At 36.0% G+C, this 24,141-nt stretch overlaps 1 protein-coding gene across 2 annotated transcripts in view; it reads left to right on the top strand.

The window, feature by feature from the left end:
• DACH2 (dachshund family transcription factor 2) overlaps positions 1-24,141 on the top strand; it is an 873,940-nt gene that overhangs the window by 697,467 nt on the left and 152,332 nt on the right. For both annotated transcript variants that reach the window (XM_070785446.1, XM_070785445.1), the window contains 2 exons: positions 13,367-13,502; positions 23,625-23,708. In XM_070785446.1, coding sequence (XP_070641547.1) covers positions 13,367-13,502; positions 23,625-23,708 — 220 coding nt within the window. The remainder of the gene's footprint in view (positions 1-13,366; positions 13,503-23,624; positions 23,709-24,141) is intronic.

Below are 24,141 nucleotides of genomic sequence, written 5' to 3'. Positions count from 1 at the left end.
CTTATCTTTGACAATGGAGGCAAGAATATACAATGGATTAAAGACAATCTCTTTAACAAGTGGTGCTGGGAAATCTGGTCAACCACCTGTAAAAGAATGAAGCTAGAAGACTTTCTAACACCATACACAAAAATAAACTCAAAATGGATTAAAGATAACACCAGAAACTATAAAACTCCTAGAGGAGAACCTAGGCAAAACACTCTCTGACATAAATCATAGCAGGATCCTCTATGACCCACCTCCCAGAATATTGGAAATAAAAGCAAAAATAAACAAATGGGACCTAATTAAACTTAAAAGCTTCTGCACATCAAAGGAAACTATTAGCAAGGTGAAAAGGCAGCCTTCAGAATGGGAGAAATTAATAGCAAATGAAGCAACTGACAAACAACTAACCTCAAAAATATACAAGCAACTCCTACAGCTCAACTCCAGAAAAATAAATAACCCAATCAAAATATGGGCCAAAGAACTAAATAGACATTTCTCCAAAGAAGACATACAGATGGCTAACAAACACATTAAAAGATGCTCAACATCACTCATTATCAGAGAAATGCAAATCAAAACCACTATGAGGTACCATTTCACGCCAGTCAGAATGGCTGCAATCCAAAAGTCTACAAGCAATAAATGCTGGAGAGGGTGTGGAGAAAAGGGAACCCTCTTACACTGTTGGTGGGAATGCAAACTAGTACAGCCACTATGGAGAACAGTGTGGAGATTCCTTAAAAAAACTGGAAATAGAACTGCCTTATGATCCAGCAATCCCACTGCTGGGCATACACACTGAGGAAACCAGAAGGGAAAGAGACACGTGTACCCCAATGTTCATCACAGCACTGTTTATAATAGCCAGGACATAGAAGCAACCTAGATGTCCATCAGCAGATGAATGGATAAGAAAGCTGTGGTACATATACACAATGGAGTATTACTCAGCCATTAGAAAGAATACATTTGAATCAGTTCTAATGAGGTGGATGAAACTGGAGCCTATTATACAGAGTGAAGTAAGCCAGAAAGAAAAACACCAATACAGTATACTAACGCATATATATGGAATTTAGAAAGATGCTAACAATAACCCTGTATACGAGACAGCAAAAGAGACACTGATGTATAGATGTATAGATGTATAGAACAGTCTTGTGGACTTTGTTGCAGAGAGAATGTGGGAGGATTTGGGAGAATGGCATTGAAACATGTATAATATCATGTATGAAATGAGTTGCCAGTCCAGGTTTGATGCACGATACTGGGTGCTTGGGGCTAGTGCACTGGGACGACCCAGAGGGATGGTATGGGGAGGGAGGAAGGAGGAGGGTTCCGGATGGGGAACGCATGTATACCTGTGGTGGATTCATTTTGATATTTGGCAAAACTAATACAATTTGTAAAGTTTAAAAAAAAAAAAAAAAGTTGTTGCTGAAGCATGAAAAGACGCTGGGATTCTTGGCTTCTGGAGGAGAAGAATTCAATCTGGAGCCAGAGATGAGGCTTGATTGTTCAGACCTTTTGTGTAATAAAGTTTTATTAAAGTATAAAGGAGATAGAGAAAGTTTCTGACATAGGCATCAGAAGGGGGCAGAAAGAGTACCCCCCTGATAGTCTTCAGCTGGATGCTATATAGTCACTAGCAGTCTGTTAATGAAAGAAAGGAATGTCTTAAAACTCAGAATGGCACCAGACCCCTCATCCATAAATTGTATTTTGGGATAATCTTGGCTGCAGGCGATTCATCCCGGGCCATAAAAACGATTGACTTGAGTCTTGTAGAAGGGCAGATTACCATACAAATAGTTTCATTTACATAGATTAGGGGAACAATATCTGAGTGTAACATACTGGTTTGTCAAGTAGGTTCTGAGCCATTAGGCAGAACCAATTTGAAGACAAGAGTTTGAGGTAAATGCATAGTACACTAACATAGCTTAAGACAAACATTTCCATAAGAAAAATGCTTTGGTTAACTCAAGGTTTGAGAATAGTTAACTTCAGGTGAGACCAGGTGTTATTATTGCATCAGTATTTTAAGAGAAAATTTCTTTAATTTGTATAGAGAAAGAAAAGAATATTGCTAGTTTGTTTCCTCCTGCCGCTTATGAGAGATAAAAATGTCTGACACTTGCAGCCTCTTTCCTCCATTTGGAGACCCCTGGCCTTCCTGCCTGTTACCCTCTCAATTTCCCTTAAGACTGACTGGTTTGATCTCCTTGCTGTCCAAGGGACTTTCAGGAGTCTTCTCCAGCACGACAGTTCAAAAGCATCAATTCTTCAGTACTGTACCTTCTTTATGGTCCTGCTCTCACAATCATGTATGACCATTGGGAAGACCAAAGTCTTGACTATATGGACATTTGTCAGCAGATATTGTCTCTTCTTTTCAACACACTGTCTAGGTTTGTTATAACTTTCTTGCCAAGAAGCAAATGTCTTCTGATTTCATGGCTACAGTCCCCATCCGCAGTGATTGTAGAGCCCAAGAAGAGGAAATCTGTCACTACTTCCATCTTTTCCCCCTCTATTTACCATGAAGTAATGGGGCTAGATGCCATTATCTTAATTTTTTTAATTTAGTTTTAATAATTTAGTTTTAAGCTGGCTCTTTCACTCTCTTCCTTCACTTTCACCCCCTTCACCCTCATCGAGAAGCTTAGTCCATTATTATTGTCATCATTTTCTATTAGAAAACAGAGAGCAAGAACAGAATTAACTGATTTAGCATAGGTCTAATATTTGCAAATAATCATGTTATGTTGCTTTATCAAAAAAAAAAAAAAGAAAGAAAGAAGAAGAAACAGATACCCCACCCCCAAAAATAGTTTATAGAATTATATACTGTTTCTCTCTAGATATATCATAATTTGTCAGTTAAGTAAGATGTATTAAGAAGAAGATTTCAGTGGAGGAATATGGAATGATGGGTAAGAGCATAAGCTCTGAAGTCAGATTGTATGCCTGTATTTGAATTCTGATTGCACAATTTCTTGTTATGTGAATTCAGGAAAATGAATTTACCTGTCCATACTTGCCCATCAATTTGCCTTATTTTGCAGTGAAGTGCAGAAGATAATTGTATCTACCTCATAACATGGGGTGTTAATATATACTTAAATGAGACAAACTTGTTAACACACTTAGTGTGCTTATACTTAGTAAATACTCAGTGTAAGCTAATTATATTTTATTATGTTTTATACTCAAGGACTCATATAGAAATAGTAATAAGTGGAAACCAAGATCATGGCAGAGAGCTAGACTGAGAAAGAAATAGCTTTTCCTATATACATTTGTCTATGCAAATTCTTATCAGTAATAGGACTAAGGGGTCCCCACCATTAGACGCATATACAGGTATTGGACTCTCCCTCTGCAGAGAAACTGATAACTTGTAGTACTTTGATCTTGATGTCACAAAAGGAAGGTTAGGGATCTGGTGGGGACTGGAGAGAGATGCCCATTTTAATATCAAAATTGATCTGAGTTTTATTCTATTTTAAATTACCTTTGAATATTTCAGTTCAGTCAGTTCTGTCACTCAGTAGTGTCTGACTCTTTGTGAACCCATGGACTGCAGTATGCCAGGTTTCTCTGTCCATTCAGTTGGTGATGTAATTGAACTATCTCATCCTCTGTCATGACCTTCTCCTCAAATTCATGTCCATCTAGTCAGTGTTGCCATCCAACAATCTCATCCTCTGTCATCCCCTTCTCCTCTTGCCTCAATCTGTCCCAGCATCAGGGTCTTTTCAAATAAGTCAATTCTTTGCATCAAGTAGCCAAAGTATTGGAGTTTCAGCTTTAGCATCAATCTTTCCAATGAACACTGAGGACTGATTTCCTTTAGGATGGACTGGTTGGATCTCCTTGCAGTCCAAGGGACTCTCAAGAGTCTTCTCCAACACCACAGTTCAAAAGCATCAATTCTTCAGCGTTCAGCTTACTTTATAGTCCAACTCTCACATCCATACATGACTACTGGAAAAATAATAGCTTTGACTAGATGGACCTTTGTTGGCAAAGTAATGTCTCTGCTTTTTAATATGCTGTCTAGGTTGGTCATAGCTTTTCTTCCAAGGAACAAGCGTCTTTTAATTTCATGGCTTCACTCACCATCTGCAGTGATTTTGGAGCCCCCCTTAATAGTCTCTCACTATTTCTGTTGTTTCCCCTTCTATTTGCCCCAACTATTTGAATGTTTCTATGTGGATTATTTAGTCTGTAGTCTGAACTGTGCATTTATAAACACAATATGAAGGCACCTGTAGGATTTTCTGTCATTTTCAATGGGTACATTATACACTCCATAAATGTTTGTTGTATAAATGAATGCAAACTAATGATTCATTGGATATTAAACATTGGGGAGTGTTTTTAAAATAATGATCATTAATGATATAGACGTTAATTCCAAAACTGACCAAAAAAAAAAAAAACACTGTAAGTTGTGAAATATATATTTTTTTTTTTTTAGTTTTAGTTTTGTTGTTATTTCTGTTTTTTGGTCAAAAATAGATTGAGACTATTATTGTGCCTGGGCACAGAGTCCTTAGGTCTGACTCAGATCTCTTAACTGTTGGCTCAGCTATTAGCATTTGTAGCTAATAATTAATAGAGCTATAACATTAATTAGAAATTGTATTATGATCATTAGATTTTTAAGACTTATCTTTCTGTTATATTACACAATGTGGCAAAATCCTGAGAGCAGAATAGGTAAAATACCTGACTGATATGAACACATATTTTCTTACATTTAAATATCTCATAGTACATTTTTTCTATATTTGTGGGAAAGTTCATCGTCGTTTTCTCTGATAACAAATTTAAGAAATTTGAGTAGGAAGCTGTTATTTGGCCGTTTACCAATACCATCTGATGAGTTGTGTTTTTTGGTTGCCTGAGCAGCTGGCAATTAATGAGTTGATTGGAAATGGTCACAGGGCAATGGCATTAGCATGTGAACATCTGGCATTAAAATTCGTCAACACAGAGAGCACTTTTTGTGATAATTCAAATTCACTGAAAAAAATCACTAGGTGAATCTTATTCTAAGTGCTCTGTGGAAAGGAAAAACTATTACTATATTTTATTTTATTTTATTATTTATTTACTTTATATTTTAGAACATGTGATGAAGATGCATTGTGTGAGAATTGAGGGCTGTTTGCTGTGTATGTGTGTATGTATTTGGGTGGGTGGCAGAGGCCCAGGCCTACAACATAATTTGCAAGCCATACATATTTCCACTGAACTATTCCTTCTCCCACTTGAGGGCATTTGCATCCTATGAACAGATATTATAGCTGATTCCCTTTAAGCTGTCAGCCTCTTCCAGGATAAGTTGATCTCATTGAAGAGGTGAGAGGGTACTTTGTCCAGCTATCACATAGGTCACAGATAGGGTATGCTTATGATTTTGGACTCTCTCATATGAAAATTAATGAAAACTTGCCATATCCATCTGCATTAACCTAAATGCAATTGTAAATTGATGATTGTGGAACATATATTAATTCTTAAACTGATTCATAAAAATTCATAAAGTGTCATGCATCCAATAATATTCAAAGATAAAACAAAGCATGTAATTCTTTCTCAGTACTAGTGGTAAACCAAGTTAACAAAATCAATGAACAAACATATAGTCTTGTTCCTGATTTTATTATTTAAATTTGTCAGATTACAATCTATTCTATTTCTTTAGCACTCTGGTGACAGTACAGAAGGAACACATCAGTTAAATGCAAAATATCTCGACAAATGCATGAATAAAATATCTAGTATCAGTTAAACTTCCAAAAGCCACTCCTCAGCAGCGAAATGCCATTAAATCCTTTAGGAACTTATTAAGAGATTAACATTTGGGAGATTAATTACAGTGAGAGTTGAATTGCAATTAAATAAAAAAAGACAAATTATATATTACATAACCCCACCAAATGCTTAAGAAGAATCAATATAAGAGAATATCATAGATACAACACAATGAGATAGGTGTTCTTAAAAGTCAACTATACACACATATACATAAATGTGAACACATGTATAATATGCATGCATTAGTACATTACAAGTTCTGTGTTTTGCCATATCTAGGTATGTAAAGAAATACATTGAGATGAAATAAAAGATCTCCATTAAAAAGGGTAGAGTTGATACCTTAGTGCCAATAAACTAAGTTCTATACTCTATTGATTGTGTTAAACCATATAAAGCTAATTTTCCTTAGCTTTGACCCTGCTCTTTATTCAAGGTTCAAATGTACTCTTAAATCTTTTAATATGAGGTAAATGTCCTTTGACCATATGTACCTGCTAAAAATGAAAACAGTATGATAGAAGAGGAAGTAATAACATGTACTAATTAGAAGTATTTTCTATAATGTCTCTTTCTTCTTCAGCATAAGCCTTGAACTATATAACTATATGCTAGAAATTTGAGTTATTACTGAAGATAATTTTACTAATTGCAAGGGAAATTCGGGATTTCATTGGGTAAGTATGTATCAGTTTTGGAAATCTCCCTTCTCTGCTACAGTGACTGAATCTGGAGAAGATTTCTGCAGTGATTTAGAAGAGCTACAGCTGTTTTGAAGGGGCTTGAATGAAATAAATGAAAAGTAACAGGGTTGTAAAAGTCATAAATGCCAAATAAAATTAAGTCATGAATGAATAAAATGATTTGGGTTTTAGATTTTCAATTTTCCTTTTTAATGTCCTTACTGATTTGTTGCAAATACTGTTAACCCTGTATTTGGTAAGTGGTGAAGACATTATCCTTGTCTTCTCATTTGTAATAAAACAGATTAACTTGCTGTGAAAATTTAACTAGGCTGAGACACAACAGTAACCACCTAATGACCCGAAGCATATTGCAGTTAAGTAGCTAAATAGATGCATACTGATTACAGGCCTTAAAAATGGATCTGTTTACTTGCAAAGTAGAAATTAGTTATATAACTATTGATTATTTTAGAAGAAATTAACGTTTCCAGTTCCATACAGGTATTTTAAAAACCCACCTAATTCTTAATCAGTGTAAGGTATTGGACTCATCTAATGTTTATATGGTGAAAAAAAAATGTGACCTCTGTGATGCCTTAGGAAACAATAACAATGAATTGAATTTTGATTGAATTTGGTAAGTGCAGGCTACAAATCTTAAATATGAACTGTGGTTTTATGCAAAATGTTATTGTAACTCTAAATCATGTTTTCAAAGTTATTTGAAATAATATCCACCTGATGTGCTATTGACAATGGCAAAAGATGAATTTAAAAGTAAAGTATTTGAGTTCATAGTATTTGATCATATGTACTTTTAAAACATTTTGGAGGATTCCTCTTTATAGCATTGTAAATTTTCCTCATTATTTATAGCATTTTCTATTTGTGTAGATATTCTTTCAATTAAAAAAAATTCAGAATGACCATTCATTTTTTAAGCAGAATGGGCAAGGTCACATCACTTGTATTCTCTTTTTTTCTAAACCATCAACTTTATAATTCATTCCCAAATTTTCCATTTTTATTATGGCAGGATATATTGCTATGTATGATTATTGTTTACCACTACACAGTGATTTTGTTTGTTCAGTTTTATTTTTGCTCAATAACTGCTGTACTTTTGTCCCTATCCATTCACTTACCAGTCCATTAAAGATAAAAGTAGTTCATTAAATTAAATATTTTTCAGCAAATAACCAATGTTAGAATTCAAAGACTGTTCCACAATTTATATACATATTTTAGCATAGAATCATTGAGACTACACAACAGTGAAAAGTAAGAAAATAATTTTGACCTCATATATGAAATTCCTTTCATTGGTGTGTGTGTACATATGCTATTTAGGGATTATAATTTTAATCACTGCACTTTAGGTTGAATTTCACAACTGATGAACTTTTCAAAAAATTTAAAAATGTATTATAAAAGCCATATATAATTTGCTATCCATGCCCACACTATCCCTCTAAACAACATATATAATTATTTGGAAAAAAAATATTATCTTCTGCTTTGTTTATATGTATCTTTTTATCTTTTCCTGTATATAGAGTATTACAACTGTATATTTAACTGTATACTAAATATAAATGCATTTATATTTCTCTGTCATAAAATATTGTGTTTGAAGCATAACAAAAGTTATAAAGCCTTTCAGAGGTAATATATTTACAATTAATAGTATTTAATAACTATATGATACTGCAGCTAATATACTCAAAGTCCACTATTCATTTCATTAAATTTATCAGATGTTTACTGAATACTAAATAACATTATACATCAATAAAAAATGAACATACTACACAGATGACTGTATTAGTTCCTTATTACTTTTGGAACAAGGTATGATATATTTAATAGCTTTAAATGATGCAAGTTTATTAGCTTGCAGTTCTGTAGGTCAGATGTCTGACATGGGTATCACTGAGCTAAAATCACAGGGCTGAATTTCTTTCTGTAAGCTTCCAGGATAGTATCAGTTTCCTTCCCTTTTCCAGGTTATCTCTCTGACCGTTCTTCAATAATCATATCTTCCTCTGACTTTCCTTTCTACCCTCAAGTTAAGCCATGTAATAGCTCTATCTCCAGGTTCTCAGTCACATCTGAAAAGTCCATTTTGCCATATAAGATAACATATTCACAAGTTCAACTATTAGGACGTGGACTAAACATTTTTTGCTGAGCTAATGATATTATTCTGTCTGCCATAATGATAAACTTTGGAAAATCTTAACATCTACTAATGAAATAATAGACTTTAACTCTCATATTATTAATTTTGCATTAAGCAAACAGTTTTTCTTTGAAGAATTTATCAGTTTGGGGCTTTTCATGCAAAATCAATGTGAAAATATATAAACACATATTTGACAAACTGATTTTTAATCTTATGGTGATTAGAATACTGATGTTGTAATTGCATATAAATATACAGAACTTTAAGAAATTCATTATGAATGAGTTATATAATAAAACAAATATTCTCTGTCCCAGAATGTCTATTATTCAGTCACATTTATTGCATATATGGATAAATGATAATGTATTTTTAATTGATCAAATTAACTAAATGTCAAATTTATTCATCAGTTTGTGATTCATAAACATAGTGAATAACTTCAGAGCTTTATAGCAATATTAATTATGATAAAAATCCTGAGAACCATAACAGTTACTGTAGAGCTATATAAAATAAACATTTTATTTTATTTTTATCAATAATTTTACAGCCACAGGACTGGAAAAGGTCAGTTTTCATTCCAACCTCAAAGAAAGAAAATGCCAAAGAATATTCAAACCACCACACAATTGCACTATTCTTACATGCTAGCAAAGTAATGCTCAACATTCTCCCAGCTAGGCTTCAAAAGTATGTGATCTGAGATCTTTGGGATGTTCAGGCTGCATTTAGAAAAGACAGAGGAACCAGAGATCAAGTTATTAACATCCATTGCATCATAGAAAAAGCAAGAGAATTACAGAAAGAAAGAAAAATAAAAGCCATCTACTTCTGTTTCATTGACTATGCTAAAGTCTTTGACTGTGCTGATCACAACAAACTATGACAAATTCTTAAAAGGATGGGAATACCAGACCACCTTACCTACCTCCTGGGAAATCTGTATTCAGGTCAGGAAGCAACAGTTAGAACAGGACATGGAAAAATGGACTGGTTCCAAGTTGAGAAAGAAGTACATCAAAGCTGTATATTGTCACCTTGTTTACTTAACTTATATGCAGTGTACATCATGCAAAATGCTGAGCTGGATGAAAAATAAGTTGGAATCACGAGCACCTGGAGAAATATCAATAACCTCAAATATGGAGATGACAGCACCCTTATGGCTGAAAGCGAAGAGCAACTAAAGAGCCTATTGATGAAAGTGAAAGAGGAGAGTGAAAAAGGAGGCTTAAAACTTAACATTCAGAAAACTAAGATCATGGCATACAGTCCCATCATGTCATGGCAAATAGTTGGAGAAACAATGGACACAGTGACAGACTTTATTTTCTTGGGCTAGACTGCAGATGGTGACTGAGTCCATGAAATTAAATGACGCTTGCTCCTTGGAAGTTCACGGTTCATGTATTGTTGAAGCCTGGCTTGGGGAATTTTGAGCATTACTTTACTAGAGTGTGAGATGAGTGAAATTGTGCAGCAGTTTGAGCATTCTTTGGCATTGCTTTTCTTAGGGGTTGGAATGAAAACTGACTTTTTCCAGTCCTGTGGCCAGTGCTGAGTTTTCCAAATTTGCTACCATATGTTCAAGCTGGTTTTAGAAAAGGCAGAGGAACAAGAGATAAAACTGCCAACATCCACTGGGTCATCAGAATAGCAAAAGAGTTCCAGAAAAACATCTAATTCTGCTTTATTGACTATGCCAAAGCCTTTGACTTGTAGATCACAATAAACTGTGGAAAATTCTGAAAGACACGGGGTTACCAGACCACCTGACCTGCCTCTTGAGAAATTTGTATGGAGGTCAATAAGCAACAGTTAGAACTAGACATGGAACAACAGACTGGTTCCAAATAGGAAAAGGAGTACATCAGGGCTGTATATTGTCACCGTGCTTATTTAACTTATATGCAGAGTACATCATGAGAAACCCTGGGCTGGAAAAAGCACAAGTTGGAATCAAGATTGCTGAGAAAAATATCAATAACCTCAGTTTTGCAGATGATACCACCCTTATGGCAGAAAGTGAAGAGGAACTAAAAAGCCTCTTGATGAAAGTGAAAGAGGAGAGTGAAAAAGTTGGCTTAAAGCTCAACATTCAGAAAACAAAGATCATGGCATCCAGTCCCATCACTTCATGGCAAATAGATGGACAAACAGTGGAAACAGTGTCAGACTTTTTTTTTTTTTTTGGGGGGGGAGGGGGCCTCCAATATCACTGCAGCCATGAAATAAAAAGATGCTTACTCCTTAGAATAAAAATTATGACCAACCTAGACAACATATTAAAAAGCAGAGATATTACTTAGCCATCAAAGATCCATCTAGTCAAGGCTATGTTTTTTTTTTTTTTTTTCCAGCAGTCATGTATGGATGTTAGAGTTGGACTATAAAGAAAGCTGAGTGACGAAGAATTGATGCTTTTGAACTGTGGTGTTGGAGAAGACTCTTTAGAGTCCCTTGGACTGCAAGGAGATAAAACCAGTCCATCCTAAAGGAAATCAGTCCTGAATATTCATTGGAAGGACTGATGTTGAAGCTAAAACTCCAATACTTTGGCCTTCTGAGGCAAAGAGCTGACTCATTTGAAAAGACCCTGATGCTGGGAAAAATTGAGGCAAGAGGAGAAGGGGATGACAGAGGATGAGATGGTTGGGTAGCATCACTGACTCAATGGACATGAGTTTGAAAAAACTCCAGGAGTTGGTGATGGACAGGGAGGTCTTGCATGCTGCAGTCCATGGGGTCACAAAGAGTTGGACAAGTCTGAATGACTGAATTGAACTGAACTGATCCTTGGAAGAAAAACTATGATAAACCTAGATAGCATGTTAAAAACCAGAGACATTACTTTGCTGACAATGGTCCATCTAGTCAAGCCTATGGCTTTTCCAGTAGTCATGTATGGATATGAGAGTTGGACCATCAAGAATGCTGAGCACTGAAGAACTGATGCTTTTGAGCTGTGGTGTTGGAGAAGACTCTTGAGAGTCCCTCGAACTGCAAGGAGATCAAACCAGCTGATCCTAAAGGAAATCAGTCCTGAATATTCATTGGAAGGACTGATGTTGAAGCCGAAGCTGAAATATTTTGGCCACCTGATGCAAAAAACTGACTCATTAGAAAAGACTCTGATGCTGGGAAAGACTGAAAGCAGGAGGAGAAGGGACAACAGAGGATGAGATGGTTGTATGGTATCACCAACTCAATGGATGAGTGTTAGTAAGCTCCGGGAATTGGTAATGGATAGGGAAGCCTGGTGTACTGCAGTCCATGGACTTGCAAGGAGTCATACATGAGGGAGTGACTGAACTGAACTGATTTTTATCAAATTCGTAATTTTAAACTATAAAAATTTAAACAATACTAACGAACATCCTTTTAGTATTGTTTAATTTTTATAATTTTAAATTATAAATTTGATGAAAATCATTTCAGTTCCCAAATCACTGCAGATGGTGACTTCAGCCATGAAATTAAAAGACACTTGCTCCTTGGAAGAAAAGCTATGACCAACCTAGACAGCATATTAAAAAAGTAGAGACATTCGTTACTTGGCCAACAAAGGTCCATCTAGTCAAAACTATGATTTTTCCAGTAGTCATGTATGGGGTTAAGAGTTGAATTAAAGAATGCTGAGCACTAAAGAATTGATGCTTTTGAACTGTGGTGCTGGAGAAGACTCTTGAGAGTCACTTGGACTGCAAGGAGATAAAACCAGTCCATCCTAAAGGAAATCAGTCCTGAATATTCATTGAAAAGATTGAAGCTAAAGCTGAAACTTCAATACTTTGGATACCTGATGTGAAGAACTGACTTATTGGAAAAGACTCTGATGCTGGAAAAGATTGAAGGTAGGAGGAGAAGGGGACTACAGAAGATAAGATGGTTGGATGGCATCACCCACTATATGGACATGAGTTTGAGTAAGCCCTGGGAGTTGGTGATGGAACTCCATGGAACTTGGTGGGCTGCAGTCTATGGGGTCGCAAAGAGTCAGACATGACTGAGCGACTGTACTGAACAAATTGATAATAGGTCTTAGTGTTGGTTTCAAACACCCATCATTGTGTCTTGTGACCATCAAACCGTTTTGTTGCCAACATTAAAAATAAATTCCTAAGGTGTGATAGATTACACATATATTATTGCCATAATGTTTTCAGTGCAGAAAGACACAACATGTACCAGGTCCTCCCACTGTTTTTGAGTTTTATTCCAATGTTCCAAGTGTTTACCTTTGGGAGATCTTCTTACTCAGGTAGTAGGCTCACCCTCCAAGTTATGGCTTGAACGTTATATCATTGTAGAAGCTTATAATAACAAACCTTCACTAATAATAATCACTTCACCTCATAAATTCGATTGGTGAATTTCCTAGGAAAGGAAGTGCAAGTTAACCTTTCTTGAGTTCTACCATGTATCTGGCATAGCACTGAGGCCTTTCACTTTCTTATTTTATTTAAACCTCACAATATCCCATTAATTTCCCAATATCAAAAAATATGGTTTTGTTTAAAGATACATGTTTATGATCAGGTATTTTAAAATCAGGTATATACTCAGTTTAAAGATGAGAGGTCAACATTTCTAACGTTATGGATTCCACCAACATCAAAAACTCGGTGCGAGATGACATTTCCTTTTGTATTTCCTTTTATATAAGGAACGGATTCCACAGAGTCCTTCTCCTGCTCCCTCTCCAGAAGAGAGTCATCGCCCTGGGAGCCAGACCTCCTCCCACCCCAGCAGCAGCGTGTCCAGCTCTCCCTCTCAGATGGATCACCATTCAGAGAGAATAGGTGAGTATCTCACCTGAAGCAAGGAACTGAAAGATAATCTTTCAGGAAATTCTTCATTAGGCAATAGTGAAGGGGGAAAAATCTGGGGGAGCTGATGCCTCCTTGATTTAAATGGTTTTTTAAAATGGTGAATTGTTATTGGAAAAGTCATATGAACAACAACAACAAAAATGTTAGTAGTTTGTTCTCCAGAAGAGTCTTAAATAATGTATCACTGGATCTGATGGGAACAATTTGATGGGAGTTTTATAGAATATAGGTTAATTCAATATGTTGGTATTTAGCAGCTAGTGTGACACAAATCACTTGCTATATTCACAGCACCCTTTGAATAATGGATGATAAAATATATTTTGTGCAGTTGATTATGTAAGAGTGATTAAAAAGTGAATCAATATATGATTTGCAATAATCTCAACAATTTTAATGTTAACAGAGGATGAGATGGTTGTATGGCATCACTGACTCAATGGACATGAGTTTCAGCAAACTTTGGGAGATAGTGAAGGACCAGGAAACCTGATGTGCTGTAGTCCATGGGGTCACAAAGAGTCAGACACGACTTAGTAACTGAACAACAGCAACAATAATTTAGATAAAAAAATATTTGATCTAATATTTGGCATGATTTTTCACACATTTTTTTATTGTTTCAGAAGTCTTACACCTAGGACATTGTTCCATAAATAGTATAATATTATTTTCAGTGATCTGGTATACTGGAGACTCTAATCTAGCCACAGTCTGGCACTAATTAGCTATGACATCTTGGGTATGTCACTTAACCACCATGAGTATCTTTACCTAACATATGAATATGATTGGGCTTCTAGGTAGTAAAGAACCTGCCTGATGATTCAAGAGACATAGAGATGTGTGTTTGATACCTGGGTCAGGAATATCCCCTGGAGGAGGGCATAGCAACCCGCTCCAGTATTCTTGCCTGGAGAATCCCATGGATAGAGGAGCCTGGCAGGCTACAGTCCATGGCATTGCAGAGTCAGACACGACTCAAGTGACCTGGAACCCACACACATGCATAGATATGATTAGTGCTCTGCCTATTGCACTGGAGTTTTGTGAGGTCTAATGAAATAATATGTGGGAAAATACTTCAGAAATTTAAAGCACTAAGGAAATGTGATGGATAAACATTATTTTTTTTCTCTGTGGCTTTACCTTGATTGCTTATCAACTGCTGTCTGATCCTACTCAGGCATACAGATGTTACCCACTGCATTCAGCTATAACTAATTTTCATATAATATATGATAATTATGAGTCAGGTGAGCTAAGTAAAATCTTTGTTAATCTTCTATACCTACACAAGTCCAATTTTGTAGGTATCCATTTCCTCTAGGGAAAATAATTTCTGCTCTTCTTTTAATCTTATTATAGGAATATTTATTTCATGTAAATTCTAAATTTTTACAATTCATAATAATGATCATCTCAAGTCTGTCCAAAATAATGTTTTTGTGGGGGAAGAAAGGAATTTGAGGGATTAGGGAAGGTTTTACATTCTGGATTTGTTCTGGGAAAGGATAAAGATGATTTCACTCTTGTGGAAATTCATCCAAGTCTCATTTAGCTTCTCAATTTTATGTATTCTTTGTAGCTATTTAGCTTTGTAGTGATCTCAGTGACTCACAAAACTGTCTCCCCATTATGATCGCCTATGGAAGGTTTACAAATATGGATGCCCAGGCCACACGCTCAGTCTCATGTACCTGGTGTAGTATAGAGCCTAACAGCAGCGTTCTGTTTTGCTTTTCAATATATCCTCAGAATATTCTAATGTGCAGCCAGAGTTAAGAACCACTGAATTAGAACTTTTAGCTAATATCCATACTGGAGTAAATTTAATTCCTGGAAGAAGTGACAGAGGTTTTCTAGCTTAACTCTCTTCTGTGGATAAAGCCTAATTTACTTGTTACAATATTGTGTGCAACTGATTAAAGGGAGTCTTAGGATATAGCCAAATGACCATTAAGCAATCAAGAAACACATATTCTTCTATTAGAATAATCTTTGTATTGATGAGGGAGGGGGTGGAGAGGAAAAGGAGAGAGAGAATTATTTAGAGTACTGGTTATAAGCAGAGCACATAGGGAAATATTAGAGTACCATGCCTGGTGGGGCCAACCAAGATGGATGGGTCATGGTGGAGAGGTCTGACAGAATGTGGTCCACTGGAGAAGGCAATGGCAAACCACTTCAGTATGCTTGCCTTGAGAACCCCATGAACAGTATGAAAAGGCAAAATGATAGGATACTGAAAGAGGAACTCCCCAGGTCAGTAGGTGCCCAATATGCTACTGGAGATCAGTGGAGAAATAATTCCAGAAAGAATGAAGGGATGGAGCCAAGGCAAAAACAATACCCAGTTGTGTGTGTGGCTGGTAATAGAAGCAAGGTACAATGCTGTAAAGAGCAATATTGCATTGGAACCTGGAATGTCAGGTCCATGAATCTATGAAAATTGGAAGTGGTAAAACAGGAGATGGAAAGAGTGAATGATGACATTCTAGGAATCAGTGAACTAAAATGGACTGGAATGGGTGAATTTAACTCAGATGAACATTATATCTACTACTGTGGGCAGGAATCCCTTAGAAGAAATGGAGTAGCCATCATAGTCAACAAAAGAGTCTGAAATGCAGTACTTGGGTGCAGTCTCAAAAATGACAGAATGTCTTTAATCCATTGTATATTCTTGCCTCCTTTGTCAAAGATAAGGTGTCCATATGTGCGTGGATTTATCTCTGGGCTTTCTATTTTGTCCCATTGATCAATATTTCTGTCTTTGTGCCAGTACCATACTGTCTTGATAACTGTGGCTTTGTAATAGAGCCTGAAGTCAGGTAGGTTGATTCCTCCAGTTCCATTCTTCTTTCTCAAGATCGCTTTGGCTATTCGAGGTTTTTTTGTCATTCCATACAAATTGTGAAATTATTTGTTCTAGCTCTGTGAAGAATACTGTTGGTAGCTTGATAGGAACTGCATTGAATCCATAAATTGCTTTGGGTAATATACTCATTTTCACTATATTGATTCTTCCAATCCATGAACATGGTATATTTCTCCATCTATTAGTGTCCTCTTTGATTTCTTTCACCAGTGTTTTATAGTTTTCTATATATAGGTCTTTAGTTTCTCTAGGTAGATATATTCCTAAATATTTTATTCTTTCAGTTGCAATGGTGAATGGAATTGTTTCCTTAATTTCTCTTTCTGTTTTCTCATTATTAGTGTATAGGAATGCAAGGGATTTCTGTGTGTTGATTTTATATGCTGCAACTTTACTTTAGTCATTGATTAGTTCTAGTAATTTTCTAGTGGAGTCTTTAGGGTTTTCTATGTAGAGGATCATGTCATCTGCAAATAGTGAGAGTTTTACTTCTTCTTTTCCAATTTGGATTCCTTTTATTTCTTTTTCTGTTCTGATTGCTGTGGCCAAAACTTCCAAAACTATGTTGAATTGTAATGGTGAAAGTGGGCACCCTTGTCTTGTTCCTGACTTTGGAGGAAATGCTTTCAATTTTTCACCATTGAGGATAATGTTTGCTGTGGGTTTGTCATATATAGCTTTTATTATGTTGAGGTATGTTCCTTCTATTTCTGCTTTCTGGAGAGTTTTTATCATAAATGGGTGTTGAATTTTGTCACAGGCTTTCTCTGCATCTATTGAGATAATCATATGGCTTTTATTTTTCAATTTGTTAATGTGGTGTATTACATTGATTGATTTGTGGATACTGAAGAATCCTTGCATCCCTGGGATAAAGCCCACTTGGTCATTGTGTATGATCTTTTTAATGTGTTGTTGGATTCTGATTGCTAGAATTTTGATAAGGATTTTTGCATCTATGTTCATCAGTGATATTGGCCTGTAGTTTTTTTTTTTTTGTGGGATCTTTGTCAGGTTTTGGTATTAGGGTGATGGTGGCCTCATAGAATGAGTTTGGAAGTTTACCTTCCTCTGCAATTTTCTGGAAGAGTTTGAGCAGGATAGGTGTTAGCTCTTCTCTAAATTTTTGGTAGAATTCAGCTGTGAAGCCATCTGGACCTGGGCTTTTGTTTGCTGGAAGATTTTTGATTACAGTTTCAATTTCCATGCCTGTGATGGGTCTGTTAAGATTTTCTATTTCTTCCTGGTCCAGTTTTGGAAAGTTGTACTTTTCTAAGAATTTGTCCATTTCTTCCACGTTGTCCATTTTATTGGCATATGATTGTTGATAGTAGTCTCTTATGATCCTTTGTATTTCTGTGTTGTCTGTTGTGATCTCTCCATTTTCATCTCTAATTTTATTGATTTGATTTTTCTCCCTTTGTTTCTTGATGAGTCTGGCTAATGGTTTAATTTTATTTATCCTTTCAAAGAACCAGCTTTTGGCTTTGTTGATTTTTGCTATGGTCTCTTTTGTTTCTTTTGCATTTATTTCTGCCCTAATTTTTAAGATTTCTTTCCTTCTACTAACCCTGGGGTTCTTCATTTCTTCCTTTTCTAGTTGCTTTAGGTGTAGAGTTAGGTTATTTGACTTTTTTCTTGTTTCTTGAGGTATGCCTGTACTGCTATGAACTTTCCCCTTAGGACTGCTTTTATCGTGTCCCACAGGTTTTGGGTTGTTGTGTTTTCATTTTCATTCGTTTCTATGCAAATTTTGATTTCTTTCTTGATTTCTTCTGTGATATGTTGGTTATTCAGCAGGGTGTTGTTCAGCCTCCATATGTTGGAATTTTTAATAGTTTTTCTCCTGTAGTTGAGATCTAATCTTACTGCATTGTGGTCAGAAAAGATGCTTGGAATGATTTCTATTTTTTTGAATTTACCAAGGCTAGCTTTATGGCCCAGGATGTGATCTGTCCTGGAGAAGGTTCCATGTGCGCTTGAGAAAAAGGTGAAATTCATTGTTTTGGGATGAAATGTCCTATAGATATCAATTAGGTCTAACTGGTCTATTGTATCATTTAAAGTTTGTGTTTCCTTGCTAATTTTCTGTTTAGTTGATCTATCCATAGGTGTGAGTGGGGTATTAAAGTCTCCCACTATTATTGTGTTATTGTTAATGTCTGCTTTCATACTTGTTAGCATTTGTCTTACATACTGTGGTGCTCCCGTGTTGGGTGCATATATATTTATAATTGTTATATCTTCTTCTTGGATTGATCCTTTGATCATTATGTAGTGACCACCTTTGTCTCTCTTCACAGCCTTTGTTTTAAAATCTATTTTATCTGATATGAGTATTGCTACTCCTGCTTTCTTTTGGTCCCTATTTGCATGGAAAATCTTTTTCCAGCCCTTCACTTTCAGTCTATATGTGTCCCCTGTTTTGAGGTGGGTCTGGTGCTGGGAAAACTGGTCAACCACTTGTAAAAGAACAAAACTAGAACACTTTCTAACACCATACACAAAAATAAACTCAAAATGGATTAAAGATCTCAATGTAAGACCAGAAACTATAAAACTCCTAGAGGAGAACATAGGCAAAACACTCTCCCACATACATCACAGCAGGATCCTCTATGACCATCTCCCAGAATATTGGAAATAAAAGCAAAAATAAACAAATGGGACCTAATTAAACTTAAAAGCTTCTGCACATCAAAGGAAACTATTAGCAAGGTGAAAAGGCAGCCTTCAGAATGGGAGAAAATAATAGCAAATGAAGCAACCGACAAACAACTAATCTCAAAAATATACAAGCAACTCCTACAGATCAACTCCAGAAAAATAAATAACCCAATCAAAAAATGGGCCAAAGATCTAAATAGGCATTTCTCCAAAGAAGACATACAGATGGCTAACAAACACATGAAAAGATGCTCAACATCACTCATTATCAGAGAAATGCAAACCAAAACCACTATGAGGTACCATTTCACACCAGTCAGAATGGCTGAGATCCAAAAGTCTACAAGCAATAAATGCTGGAGAGGGTGTGGAGAAAAGGGAACCCTCTTACACTGTTGGTGGGAATGCAAACTAGTACAGCCACTATGGAGAACAGTGTGGAGATTTCTTAAAAAACTGGAAATAGAACTGCCTTATGATCCAGCAATCCCACTGCTGGGCATACACACTGAGGAAACCAGAAGGGAAAGAGACACGTGTACCCCAATGTTCATCACAGCACTGTTTATAATAGCCACGACATAGAAGCAACCTAGATATCCATCAGCAGATGAATGGATAAGAAAGCAATGGTACATATACACAATGGAGTATTACTCAGCCATTAAAAAGAGAACATTTGAATCAGTCCTAATGAGGTGGATGAAACTGGAGCCTATCATACAGAGTGAAGTAAGCCAGAAGGAAAAACACCAATACAGTATACTAACGCATATATATGGAATTTAGAAAGAGGGTAACAATAACCCTGTGTACGAGACAGCAAAATAGACACTGATGTATAGAACAGTCTTATGGACTCTGTGGGAGAGGGAGAGGGTGGGAAGATTTGGGAGAATGGCATTGAAACATGTAAAATATCATGTATGAAATGAGATGCCGGTCCAGGTTCGATGCCCAATCCTGGATGCTTGGGGCTAGTGCACTGGGACGACCCAGAGGGATGGTATGGGGAGGGAGGAGGGAGGAGGGTTCAGGATGGGAAACACATGTATACCTGTGGTGGATTCATTTTGATATTTGGCAAAAGTAATACAATTATGTAAAGTTTAAGAATAAAATAAAATTAAAAAAAAAATAAAGTTCCAGTATATTTCTACAAAAAAAAAAAAAAAAAAGACAGAATGATCTGTTTGTTTCCAAGGCAAACCATTAAATATCAGAGTAATCCAAGTCTATGCCCCAACGACTACTGATGAAGAAGCTGAAGTTGAACGTACTATGAAGACCTACAAGACCTTTTAGAACTAAAATCCCTAAAGATGTCCTTTTCATTATAGGGGACTGGAATGCAAAAGTAGGAAGTCAAGAAACACCTGGAGTAACAGGCAAAGTTGGCCTTGGAATACAGAATGAAGCAGGGCAAAAGCTAATAGAGTTTTGCCAAGAGAAGGCACTGGTCATAGCAAACACCTTCTTCCAATAACACAGGAGAAGTCTCTACACATTGACATCACCAGATGGCCAACACCAAAATCAGATTGATTGTATTCTTTATAGCCAAAGATGGAGAAGCTCTATACAGTCAGCAAAAACAAGACTGGGAGCTGACTGTGGCTCAGAACATGAAATCCTTATTGCCAAATTCAGACTTACATTGAAGACAGTAGGGAAAACCAATAGACCATTCAGGTATGACCTAAATCAAATCCCTTATGATTATACAGTGGTAGTGAGAAATAGATTTAAAGGGCTAGATCTGATAGATAAAGTGCCTGATGAACTATGGACTGAGATTCATGACATTATACAGGAGACAGGGATCAAGACCATCCTCATGGAAAAGAAATGCAAAAAAGCAAAATGGCTGTTTGGGGAGGCCTTACAAATAGCTGTGAAAAGAAGAGACATGAAAAGCAAAGGAGAAAAGGAAAGATATAAGCATCTGAATGCAGAGTTCCAAAGAATAGCAAGAAGAGATAAGAAAGCCTTCCTCAGCGATCAATGCAAAGAAGTAGAGGAAAACATCAGAATGGGAAAGACTAGAGATCTCTTAAACAAAATTAGAGATACCAAGGGAACATTTCATGCAAAGATGGGCTCGATAAAGGACAGAAATGGTATGGACCTAACAGAAGCAGAAGATATTAAGAAGAGGTGGCAAGAATACACAGAAAAACTGTACAAAAAAGAGCTTCACAACCCAGATGTTCACTATGGTGTGATTACTCACCTAGAGCCAGACACCCTGGAATGTGAAGTCACGTGGGCCTTAGAAAGCATCACTACAAACAAAGCTAGTGGAGGTGATGGAATTCCAGGAGAGCTATTTAAAATCCTGAAAGATGATGCTGTGAAAGTGCTGCACTCAATATGCCAGCAAATTTGGAAAACTCAGCAGTGGCCACAGAACTGGAAAAGGTCAGTTTTCCTTGCTATCCCAAAGAAGGGCAATGCCAAAGAATGCTCAAATTACTGCACAATTGCACTAATCTCACACGCTAGTAAAGTAATGCTTAAAATTTTCCAAGTCAGGCTTCAGCAATACGTGAACTGTGAACTTCCAGATGTTCAAGCTGGTTTTAGAAAAGGCAGAGGAACCAGAGATCAAATTGCCAACATCCGCTGCATCATGGAAAAAGCAAGAGTTCCAGAAAAACATCTATTTCTGCTTTATTGACTATGCCAAAGCCTTTGACTGTGTGAAGCACAATAAACTGTGGAACATTCTGAAAGAGATGGCAATACCAGACCACCTGACCTGCCTCTTGAGAAACCTATATGCAGATAGGAAGCAACAGTTAGAACTGGACATGGAGCAACAGACTGGTTCCAAATTGTAAAAGGAGTACGTAAAGGCTGTATATTGTCACCCTGCTTATTTAACTTATATGCAGTGTACGTCATGAGACATGCTGGGCTGGAAGAAGCAAAAGCTAGAATCAGGATTGCCAGGAGAAATATCAGTAACCTCACATATGCAGATGACACCACCCTTATTGCAGAAAGTGAAGAGGAACTCAAAATCCTCTTAATGAAATTGAAAGAGGAGAGTGAAAAAGTTGGCTTAATGCTCAACATTCAGAAAACAAAGATCATGATATCTGGTCCCATCACTTCATGGGAAATAGATAGGGAAACAGTGGAAACAGTGTCAGACTTTATTTTTTGGGCTCCAAAATCACTGCAGATGGTGACTGCAGCCATGAAATTAAAAGATGCTTACTCCTGGCAAGAAAAGTTATGACCAACCTGGATAGCATATTGAAAAGCAGAGACATTACTTTGCCAACAAAGGTCCGCCTTGTCAAGGTTATGATTTTTCCTGTGGTCATGTATGGATGTCAGAGTTGGACTGTGAATAAAGCTGAGCACCGAAGAATTGATGCCTTTGAACTGTGGTGTTGGAGAAGACTCCTGGGAGTCCCTTGGACTGCAAGGAGATCCAACCAGTGCATTCTGAAGGAGATCAGCTCTTGGTGTTCTTTGGAGGGAATGATGCTAAAGCTGAAACTCCAATACTTTGACCATCTCATGCAAAGAGCTGACTCATTGGAAAAGACTCTGATGCTGGGAGGGATTGGGGGCAGGAGAAAAAGGGGATGACAGAAGATGAGATGCCTGGATGGCATCACCGACTCGATTTACGTGAGTTTGAGTGAACTCCGGGAGTTGGTGATGGCCAGGGAGGCCTGGTGTTCTACAATTCATGGGGTCACAAAAAGTTGGACATGACTGAGTGACTGAACTGAACTGTCATACACATATTTTAAAGGATGTCTTATGTTTATAAATAAAATATGTCAAAGCAGTATAGTATTATAAAAAAAAATCTTGACAACATAAAGTATTTCTAATTACACTGACAGCAATTATACTCTTTATGTGCATTCAGCAATTGTTGAAGCATGATGAGATTGTCTATAACTGCATAAAAAGTTTTGATGATTTTTGTTTTAAAGTGACCATATTTATTGATGGTGCTATATAATATTTTAATAAAGTATAAATAAGGAATATTAAGTGATAAACTGAAATTGTCATGATTTTCCTCTTTCAATATAAATGTTTTGTGAAGTACTTACAACAATGACCAGAAAATTATATCATATCTATTAATTTTGCTATATATTTGCAAAAACTCTGTAAGGTACATTTGAATCATAATTATTTTAAACTCATAAGATTAAATGCAAAATTCATTTCAGAAGCATTTTTGGAATTATTGATTATAGAGGTAAATAGCTAATTTGCACATGAATTTTAAAAGAGGATATATTTTAAATGATTTAAAGAAATATGTTAGAAATTATATATGTACTATGCATTAATTATACTTTAAAAACCGTGATTGAGCAGCTTATTGATTTTTAAATTGCATGATCATCATACCAACAAAAATCTTTTCAGTGGTTCATAAGTAGAAGTGTATAAAATTCCTGTTAGTTATTTATTGGGGTAAAATAGCTATTTATGCAATGCTTTTCTGCTTTTCTTTTGCCTATTTTGCAAGAGAATTACTCACTTAAATCTTTTACTTATAGTTATGATGCCCAACAATAGAGAGGACCTTATTGTTGACCAGGATACTGGACCAACTATCAAAAAATTCCAAAGGGAAAATAAAGGTAAAATAATTTTTGCTTATTTAATGTACATATAAAGATTGGACACTAGCTCACTTAACACCCTATTGTGGTATATTGTATACACATTTCCCTCAGTCAGAATAGATCTATACTGACTTTGGATAAATTCTTTTAGTATTAAAAATAATATTTACCTGAATTTTATTTGATATTATAAATAACATATTAACCTGAAGTTTCTTAGTGCCTGTGGTTGGAAGTTTTACCCTAAGCTCTTTATATTATGCCTGATTAGAGACATCTGATTCTCTTTTTATTATGTTTGTACTTTGTTGACTATATTTAAATTAATCATCATTTTATGGTTATGTTTGAAAAACTTGAGTTGCTGTCATGCAGGAAAGATGTTACCCTCAACATGCAAAAGTGATTTTAAAAGTATATGCTGATTTAGACATTTCAAATGAAATTT

This window comes from Bos indicus, chromosome X (assembly GCF_029378745.1).
Source record: "Bos indicus isolate NIAB-ARS_2022 breed Sahiwal x Tharparkar chromosome X, NIAB-ARS_B.indTharparkar_mat_pri_1.0, whole genome shotgun sequence".
Classification (NCBI taxonomy): Eukaryota; Metazoa; Chordata; class Mammalia; order Artiodactyla; family Bovidae; genus Bos; species Bos indicus.
This window is presented reverse-complemented; position numbering and strand designations above follow the sequence as displayed.